The following is a 10128-nucleotide window of genomic DNA, read 5'->3' as shown; positions in this document are numbered from 1 at the left end:
GGTCAGTGATATATCAGGATGTGTAGTTACAGCACAAGTGAGGTCAGTGATGTGTATAGATGTGCAGTTATGATACAAGTGAGGTCAGTGATATATCTGGGTGTGCAGTTACAGTACAAGTGTGGTCAGTGATGTGTATAGATGTGCAGTTATGATACAAATGTGGTCAGTGATATATCTGGATACGTAGGTAAATATCGTACCGTGCAGTCTGTGATCTGTGGCAGGGCCGAACCTCACTGGAAGAGATCAAATATGGGCATCTGGGAATGATAAGCATGGATTTGTGAGATGGCAAAGACCTTAAAACAATTTAGAGAGGGAAGAGAGATTGGAGATAGGGTGGTTCCATGGACAGATGGGTTAAGGGTTGTCTTATTGAGGAGAGATGTGATGACAGCAGATTTAAGGCAGAGACTGACAGAAGCTGAGGAGAGAGAACTGTTGTCAGCTAACATGGGGACCAGGTAGGGACTCGGCCTCCTCCATCGGAGCAGCCACTAAGCTGAGGGACCGGGGTTGTCGGCTGCTGGAAATTCATAGAGGGAACTCTGGGACCTGCCTATAGGCTGCTCTCAGTTGTCTCGTTTGGAAATTAATCGAATTATTGATGTAACCGGATATTTCACGGCGTTCTTGACCTGCTGTCTGAACTTGGATTGTGTCGCCACATAAATAAATGTGTTTGTGCAGCAACTTAGAATCTGCAGCATGTATCCAACTTGTCCAAAGACATAGAGAGGATGTGTGTAATCCTCGAGATATGTCCCTGTAATATTAGAAATTGAGAAATATATAACATACGTTAACCACAGAAGTATGAAGCTGCCGGATATGGTGAAGAGTAAAATCACAGACTTCCTTCTGCTCTCCATCTCTGGGTCACTGCGATTCTCTCCCTTGCTCTGACCCCTCAGCCCCTTACGGACTCGACTGGCCACTAAAATGTGTCTGACTGTCAGAGTGTTGAGCAACAGAATTAAAACAAATGGGAGAAATGGGATTAAAACCGTATCCAACCAGTCGAGTCCCACCCATCCGGGCTCAGTATAATAACTAGGCTTTATATAACAGAACCACGGTACATTGTCAATTATCTCTCCAGGTTCAAATATAAAGTAGTAGGGGACATTTTTTAAACAGAACAGAATACAGGTTGATGCGAGAACCACAGCCGCAGTTTTCTCAGTGCAATATTTAGTTTTCAGCTTCTGGCAACAGATGGCCACAAATCGATCAAAGGAGAAAGTGACGGTGAACCAGACAGAGCAGTCTGTGGCTTCATAACTGAGGACAGCGATAAAACTACACACAGGGGTGATGTTCAGGACAGATCCTGGGAAATAATAATAAATGATCCGCCACAGTATGACATCAGTGATAATGAGCAGTAGATCTGCCGTTGCCATGGCCACCAGGTAGCGAGTGGTGCAGGTGGAGAGTCCGCACTTTCCCCGGGACAGGATAACAATCGCCAGTAAATTAACTGTAAGAGAGAGAAGGGAAAGAGACTGGAAATTACTGATCAAACATTCTCCGTGTCTGAGCTCAGACCTTCAAGGCTTAATTTTAACAGCAAGAGTGGGTGGCTTGAAATAACGGCAGAGTTTAAAACATAAAAATCTCAACCATGAACTCAACCTGCTTCCAACCTGCCCACTTGCAGGTTTAACGGAGGAAGGACAGGAGGGGAACATCAACTGCACCCACAAGGCGGGTGAGCTTGTTAAATATGTTAATGAGGATTCTTGCCTCTGATTTAACCTGCTTCACAGTTTTACCATTGACGGAGCAGGTTTCTCCATCAGACACTACCCTCCACAAAAAGCCACTCCGATTGACAATCACCTCCTCCCTCCTGGGTTTGGAATCCCTCCATGAGATGGGATGATCAAAACCCCGGACTGACACCGACAATATTGGGTCGTGGTTCGGACACCCCAAAGGTTTGACCAACCTCCACCCTGCCCGGGATTTGCACCACCCTCGTGTCCGGGATTGGATTCTCCTGAGATTGAACGCTCCCAGCAGACTGGGAGCCCTCCTTCAGGATAGGAGATACCCAGGGGTTGGGGATTGGACAGCCCTTGCTTGGACAACTCCCCCTCGGGATCATGGTTAGGACATACTTTATCACGCTGCCCACTCCATTGTCCACGTCATGTGACTGGAAGCCCAGCCTGTCGATCAGGCTTACTTCCGAGTGGGGAACCCAATAACACACAATCGAACATAATAACAAGCTGAAACACTGGCCTCACTCTCTCCCACCTGACAACATATCTGCTGCTGTTAATATTCAGGTATAAGAATTTGAGCAAAATCAAAATACTGAGCCTGCTTTAAATTGGATAAAAAGCAGTGAACAGGCAGCATCTGTGGAGAGAGACACAGAGTTAACGGCCGGAATTTCACCCGGATGTGGTGTCTTCGCCGATCGCTTGGAAAGCATCAACCGGACCCTGAAAGCCACGACTGTATTTTGTGTGCCACAGGCAATTAATTGCCTGCAGTCGGGGCTTCTGCCCATCCAAGGCAGGATGCCCCACAACCAGGAGTTACTGGCCAATCAGAGGGAAAGCAGCTCTTCAGCCCGAGCAGCGTTAGGACTGGTGGACGCCTCTGGGACTTTACCCAGCGAGATGAGCCGCCATCGGCCTTGGAAGCGGAGATTGGACCTCAAAGGGGCCAATCGACCAGCCCCGGCGGGGAGGGCAGTCGCTCGAGTGGGCCAGGGCTGTTCCAACAGGGCTGTTTCGAACCAGTGCGGCTGATGTCCCTCCAGGGGTACAGGGTGTCCCAGAAGCAAGGCTGCCCCAGTACACAAGGAGGCCACCAGTTATTACTTGGCAGCCTCCTCACATTGCAAAGTACCCCTCCATCGATGGTGAAATACCAGTGCCTGCAGGATCTGGCCATTAATTCACCACTCAAGGGTCTCAATAGGCCTAATGGCGGGCAGCTGCCTGCCACCTTCCCCACCGCTGGTAAGGTACCAGCAGGGGTGGGTAGGCGATGGGCACCGCCCCCAGCCCGCCATCCCAACTGATATTACGCCCCTTTCACCTCCCAATCCACTCCTGTGGGAGGGACATAGAATTCGGGCCAACGTTTCAAATCTTCATTAGAACTGGAAGTTATTCGAGTTTAAAAGTTTTGAAGCAATGATAGGGTCAGAGAAAAGTTGGGTGTGCGGAGGAAAGAACAAAGTATGTGATCCAGAGGACGGCAGGAGTGATTCAATGACAAACAGTCTGATGGTTCAAGGAGAATTGGACAATTAAAGAGAAAGAAGTTGGGTCGACAGGAAGAGGAAATGGTTACAGCAGATAAACAGAGGGGGATAAATACTTGAGAAGCATGGCCAAGAGCAGAAAGCCTCAGTAACCCAGGAGGATGACAGAGAAAGTTGGAGAGATCCTAGGGATAAGAATTACCCAGTGGACCGTGTACAGATAGTGAACTCAAACTCAAGGACCAGCCCACATCTCAGTCCAGTGACTCTGGTGTAGCCGCCATCCATTATAAACACAGGTCATCTGAGAAAATAGCAGTGGTTATGATCTGAACCTTTTAATCGCAGTGTTGAGTCCAGCAGGCTGTCGAGGAGCCACTCAAAACATTTGGTCTGTTCCTCATTGAGCTGAAAAGAGGAACAGTGCAGGAGGCTGAGGACGGGGAGGTCAGAGCGGGATGTAGAATTAAAGGGGCAAGTGATTGAAGGCTCAGGGCCCTGTTTGCAGAGTTATGGAAGTGTTCATCAAAACAATCACTCAATCTGCATTTCGATATTTCCAAGGTACAGGAGACTGCTTGGTGGGCAGTAAATAATTGGAAAGAGTTCACAAGTAAATCACTGTTTCACCTGGATGGATTGTTTGGGCCCTGGACAATGGGAATGAAGTAGGTAAAAGGGCAGATGTTGCATCTACTACAGTTGCATGGGAAGGTGCCGGGTAGGGGAGGGAAACTGGATGGTGGGGGTGACAGAATTGTGAACCAGTGTGTTCCAAGGGGCGGGGGACAGGCATGGAGGGGAAGATGTGTTTGCTAATAAAAGAAATATACTGCAGATACAGGAAATCTGAAATTATATCAAAACGTCCTGGAAATACTCAGCAGGTCTGGCAGCATCTGTGGAGAGAGACACAAAGTTAACGTTTCAGATCAGTGACCTTTCATCAGAATTGGCAAAGGTTAGAAATGTAATCGGTTTGAAGCAAATAAAACGGGGGTGGGGCAAAGGATAACTCAAGGGAAGGTGTTGATAGGACAGAGGCTGACAGAGAATTAGTGACCAGAGGTCATGGAGCAAAGGCAGAGGGTATGTTAATGGTGTGGTGAAAGATAAAGCGTGAGTGCAGAGAGGGTGTTAACTGATGGAACAATGAATAGCCCTGGCCCAAAAGCAAAATATGAAAAAAGCAGGATGTAGCACATGGTAAAAAAAATGAATGATGGAACAAACTAAAATAAAATAAAAAATAAAAATAATAAAGGAGCCAGTCATGCTCTAAAATTATTGAACTCAATGTTCTGTCCGGCAGGCTGTAGTGTGCCTAATCAGTAAATGATATGCTGTTCCTCGAGCTTGCGTTGATGTTCACTGGAACAATGCAGCAATCCCAGGACAGAGATGTGGGCATGAGAGCACAGTTGGGGATGGGTTGTGTTGAAATTGCATGTAACAGGAAAGTCGGGGTCATGTTTTCGGACTGAGCTGAGGTGTTCGGCAAAGCGATCACCCAATCTGCGTCTTTTCTCTCCAATGTAGAGGCGATCGCATTGTGAGTAGTAAATACAGTATACTAAATTGAAAGAAGTACAAGTAAATCGCTGCTTCACCTGAAAGGAGTGTTTGGGGTGGGAGGAGACTGGAACAGGGGAGAAAAGATACAGACAAGATAGGAAAAAATAACTTCAGTGGGGCAGGAAAAGGGTGAAACAACGGGTCTGCCGGGACAGTCCAGTTGTGGATTTTGGGAAGAAGATAGAAGCGGGCTGTCGGGTGTTGTGAGACTATAAGGTTGGAAGCTGCAGCGGGAAGATCTCCAGAGGAGATGTGGTCTGTGGCAGGCCTGTGGACAATAGCTTGATGTTCGGTGGTTGGGTCATGGTCCGGGGGAGGTAGGAAGAAGTGTCTGAGAGTTGATGCTCAGCCTCTGCAAGGTAGAGGTCGGTACAGACAACAGCAGCACCACCCTTGTCTGCATGTTTGATGACAATGTTGGGGCTAGACCTGGGAGAAAGGCGTGCAGCAAGTTCAGAGGGAGACAGGTTAGAGTGAGTGAGGGGATCACAGAAATGGAGCTGGCCAATCTCTCACCGACAGTTTTCAATGAAAAGGTCAAGAACAGGTAACAGGCCAGAGGGAAGGGTCCAGGTAGAGGGTGAATGCTGGAGGCGGGTGAATGGGTCTACTGGTTGGGGAGAGGACTCCTGGTCAAAGAAGTGAGCCAGGAGGTGAAGGTGACGGAAGAAGAACTCACTGTCATGCCGAGTGCGAAATTCATTGATGTGGAGGCTTCAGGGGATAAAACAGTCCTTTGCTGAGTACAGAACACCAGCGTCAAAGAAGGTCAGGGTCAGAGGGTATAGTGAATATGCGGCAAAAGGTTCAGATCAGAAGGGATGGTGTCAGAGAGTAGAGAAGGAAAGAAGGATCTGGAGGGGCATCAGTCACCATCAGCTGCTGGAGCTTGCATTCCTTAACACCTGGAAGGAAGAAAAAAGTTTATTGTTAATATTTCGGATGAGACAAAGGATGAAATGAACCTGCGGAGTACATCAGATTTGAGATCAGATGAGGCAGTGCTTCTGGAGAGAGAGGTCCAGTGTTTACATGTGGCGGTACATGGCACTGGGTGTGGATATCAGGATGCAGTGAGAACAGCAGTCCGAGGAACATTGTATTTCTCGGAGGTACCTGCAATCCTGTGTAGGTCCAAAACATGAAGGATGAAAGCTCATTTGGAATCCACGTGGAATAAGTCAGAGCCAGAGGCAGTCGCTGAGGAAGGAGATACTTTTGGTGCTGGATTTAGCTGGAAATGGTGGAAATGGCAGAGGATGATGTGTTGTATGTGGAGGTGGTTGGAGTGGAAGGTGAGAAGAATGGAAGAATGGAATAGAGTCCGACAGGAGATGGGATGGAAGCAATTGAGAGTCAGTGGGATTATATTAGATATTTGTGGAGAGGCAATCCCTTGAAATGGAGAGAGAGTCCAGGAAGGGAAGGAAAGAGTCAGAGATGGACCTTGTGAAGGTGAGGGAGGGGCTGAAATTAGAAACAAAGCTGATTTGTTTTCCGATTCATGGCAAAAGAATGTACTGGAGGTGAAAAAAAGTATCCTGAGTACATCGGAGCAAGTGAAGGAGAGAGGAATTCCAATGGGAATGGCAAGTGATGGTAGCCAAACCAATACATTCCAAATGGCGCCCTCCGAATGCACCCATGGGAGACGCTCGAGGGAAATTGGCCGGGAAATGACCTGCTGTGGGTCAGGAAAGATCCCGTCTTCTGTGAGTTAAAGGGCTGCTCGGGTTTACTGGACTTTGGAGCAGAGAGGGGCGGAGTGACATGGACAGAAATATAAATGGACATCTGGAGAGCAGCTACGAGCTCAGAAGGAAGGAAGACACACCTGTTGTGAGGCAGAGTGAAGCAGTTGGTCAGGATTCAGAGACTAAAGAAGTGAGAGGAATATGAAAGGGGAGGAACTAACTGTCAAGAAATAATTGAAAGATTTCATCAGACAGCTCCAGGAAATCTAAGGTCGAAAGGGAACAGATTAATGATAAAGTTATCAAAGGGTAACGGCTACAGATTCACAAATGATTTAGATTAGAATGGACGGTTAACAATACCTGGAAATGTGATCAAAACACAGGTGATCATTTCTAAAGGAAGAGAAATACAAACAGAAATGTCTTTTCTGGACATAAGTGAAAGCTGAGGAGTGACCTAATAGAGGCTGTTAAAATGCTAAAACGATTCGAGACAGGATACATGGAGATGATATTATCACTTGTGCTTATAAATCCCATTCATCAATTCATTAATAATATTACAGATATTGAAGTGGTTTATTTCTTGAAACAGTGCACTATTTATTGCGTTATTAACAGTTTATTAATGACATTATTTACTCCAGCTGGACAGTATTATGCAAACCCGAAAGACATAAGACTCGTACCAGAAATAGATGGCAACTGAGGGCTAAAAAGGTGAGGAAATTAATGTCAGCAAAGAAAACGTATTGAGAAATTGAAGGGACTAAAATCGGACCGACACCCCCGGATTCTAAAAGAGATAGCTGGAGAGATAGTGGATGCACTCACTATGAATTTCCATAATGCCTTACATTTGTGAACAGTCCCATCCGATTGGAAGTTGGCAAATGATACATTGCTTTTCAAGAAAGGAGGAAGAGAGAAAACAGTGAACTGCAGGCCTGTTAGTTGAACATCATCATTAGGAAAATGCTAGAAACTATTATTATGGCAGTCTTAACAAGACACTTAGGAAAGCATTGTATGATTAATACAAGTCAACGGGAATCTGTTTGACAAATTTATTACAGTTTTTTTTGAGGATGTAACCAGTAGTGTAGATAAAGGGGGACCAGTAGATGTACTCTATCTGAATTTCCAAAAGGCATTCAATAGGGTGCCATAGAAAAGTACAATAGAAGTTGGGGGAAATATGTTAGCTTGGATAAAGGATTGACTAAGGGACAGGAAGCAAGGTTTGGACCGAAATGGGTTGTTGTGAAGTTGGCAGGTAATGAATACAAACATGCGAACATCCAAAGATTCGAATTAGGAGCAGAGGTAGGGCATTCGGCCCCTCAAGCCTGCTCTCCCATTCAATAATCACATGGCTGATCTGAACTCAACTCCACATGCCAGCATACGCCCAATAACATTCACCCCCTTGTTTATCAAGGATGTATCTACCTCTGCCTTAAAAACATTCAAAGTGAGTTCTTTTTGAGGAAGAACATTCCAATGACTTGCGACCCCCTGAAAGAAAATGAAATGTCTCCTCATCTCTGTCTTAAATGGACGATCGCTTATCTTTAAGCAGTGACTCCTAGTTCTTGATTCTCCCATAAGAGGAAAAATCCTTTCCCCATCCACCCTGTCAAGACCCCTCAGGATCTTATATGTTTTAACAGGTTGCCTCTTACTCTTAACTACAGTGCATACAAGCCTAACCTCTAAAACCTTTCCTCATGAAACAAACCCTGCATTCCAGGTGTTAACCTGTAAACCTTCTCTGAACTGCCTTAAATGCATTTCAATCCTCCCTTAAGGAAGGAGACCATTACTGTACTCCAGATGTGAACTCATCGATGCCCAGTTTTACTGCAGCATTATCCCCCTAATTTTCTATTCAATTCCCCTGGCCATAAACAAGAACATTCGATTAGCTTTCCTAATTACTTGCTGAACCTACATTATAACATTTTGCGATTCATGCACTAGGACACCCAGATCCCTCTGCATCTCAGAGTTCTGCAATCTCACCATTTAGATAATTTGCTTCTTTTTTATTCTTTCTGTCAAAATGGACAATTTCCCATTTTCCCACATTATACTCTATTTGCCAGATGTTTTCCCACTCAATTAACCTATCTGTATCCCTTTGTAGCCTCCTTATGTACAGTTAACAACTTACTTTCTGACCTATCGTTGTGTCATCAGTAAACTTAGCAACCACACCTTCAGCCTTTTCATCCAATTTATTGAGATAAGTTGTAAAAAGATGAGGCCCCAGCAGTGAACCATGTGGCACACCACACATCATGCCAACCAGAAAATAAGTGGAACCTTATCAAATGCCTATGGAAGTCCAAATACAGTAACTCCACCTGTTCCCCTTTATAAACAGCACATGTTACTTCTTCAAAGAACTCCAGTAAATCGGTTAAACATGATCTCCCTTTCACAAAACCTCTACATGATTACCTTGAGTTTTTCAAAGTGCTTTGCTACAATGTCTTTAATAAGAGCTTCTAACATTTCCTCTGTGACAGCTAATAAGCTAACTGGCCTGTAGGTTCCTGCTTTCTGTCTCCCTCCCTTTTTGAACAAAGGAGTTACTTGACAATATTGAAAATGCTGGTCCCTTTAATTATACGGGACTATTTTTAGTGTTAATAGGTAGCATGTGATGCTCATTATGGTTTTGCATTTAACGGTGGGTTTTTGCCCAGTTGTGGAATTGCCTCTGGACAGAGAGTTAATCAGGGGAAGAGTGTGATCAGGTATTTGGACTGAATTAGGAATTGCCAATAAAATAGGTGTGGACCGGAGACTGTCATCGGCTTACACATTTTGGTGAATAGACATCTGCCTGTTTAACATTATATTGGTAATATTCCAACAGAATGGAACCATCCCCGAATCTAGGGAATTTTGGAAAATTAAAAACAACACATCAACTATCCCCCGAGCCACTTTTTGTCAGACCATCGGACACAGTCCGAAGATGATGCGGTGCATTCATTAGGATGAGAGCTATTTGGATAGCACATTTATAGATGTGGTCCCCACAGATCTTAAGAGTATGCAGGGAAAGAGGAAATGGGTGACTGTCGGGCAGATGAAAAGACAAAGGCAAGTCGTGCCGGAGACCCCTGAGTGCATCTCACTCTCCAATTCAGTACTGAATACTGAGGAAAGTGATGCTTCAGCTGGGAAGTACAGCCAGAGCCTTGTCCATGGCAACACAGGTGGCACAGATACTCAGGAGTGTGCAGGGAGGACTGTAAGAGCCATAGTGATAAGTGATTCAATCATCAGGTAAACAAACAGATGTTTCTTTGGTCACATACATGAATCCAGGCGGGTGTGTTGCCTCCTTGGTGCCAGGGTCAGAATGTCACTGAGTGGCTGCATTGCATCCTGAAGGAGGAGGGTGAAATGCCAGTAGTTGTGGTCCACATCGGAACCAACGACATCGGCAGAATTTAGGGAGATAGGTAAGGAATTAGCAAGCAGGACCTCAATAGCAGTCATCTCCGTATTGCTCCCAGTGTCACGTGCAAGTGAGAATAGGAATAGAAGGCAAAGACAAATGAATGCGTGGCTGGAAATATGGTGCAGGAGGGAGGGCTTTAG

The 10128-nt window shown here is 45.5% G+C and overlaps 1 protein-coding gene across 1 annotated transcript; it reads right to left on the bottom strand.

Annotated features, from left to right (window-relative positions):
• Nucleotides 1-575: 575 nt before the first annotated feature.
• LOC137355969 (probable G-protein coupled receptor 139) lies at nucleotides 576-3523 on the bottom strand. Its single transcript, XM_068021672.1, has 2 exons — nucleotides 3438-3523; nucleotides 576-1554 (listed from the first exon to the last, which is right to left on the bottom strand). Exons 1-2 carry the CDS (start codon nucleotides 3521-3523, stop codon nucleotides 576-578), a joined length of 1065 nt encoding a protein of 354 aa, XP_067877773.1.
• Nucleotides 3524-10128: the final 6605 nt, after the last annotated feature.

Source organism: Heterodontus francisci, chromosome 44 (genome assembly GCF_036365525.1).
Source record: "Heterodontus francisci isolate sHetFra1 chromosome 44, sHetFra1.hap1, whole genome shotgun sequence".
Lineage (NCBI taxonomy): Eukaryota > Metazoa > Chordata > Chondrichthyes > Heterodontiformes > Heterodontidae > Heterodontus > Heterodontus francisci.
This window is presented reverse-complemented; position numbering and strand designations above follow the sequence as displayed.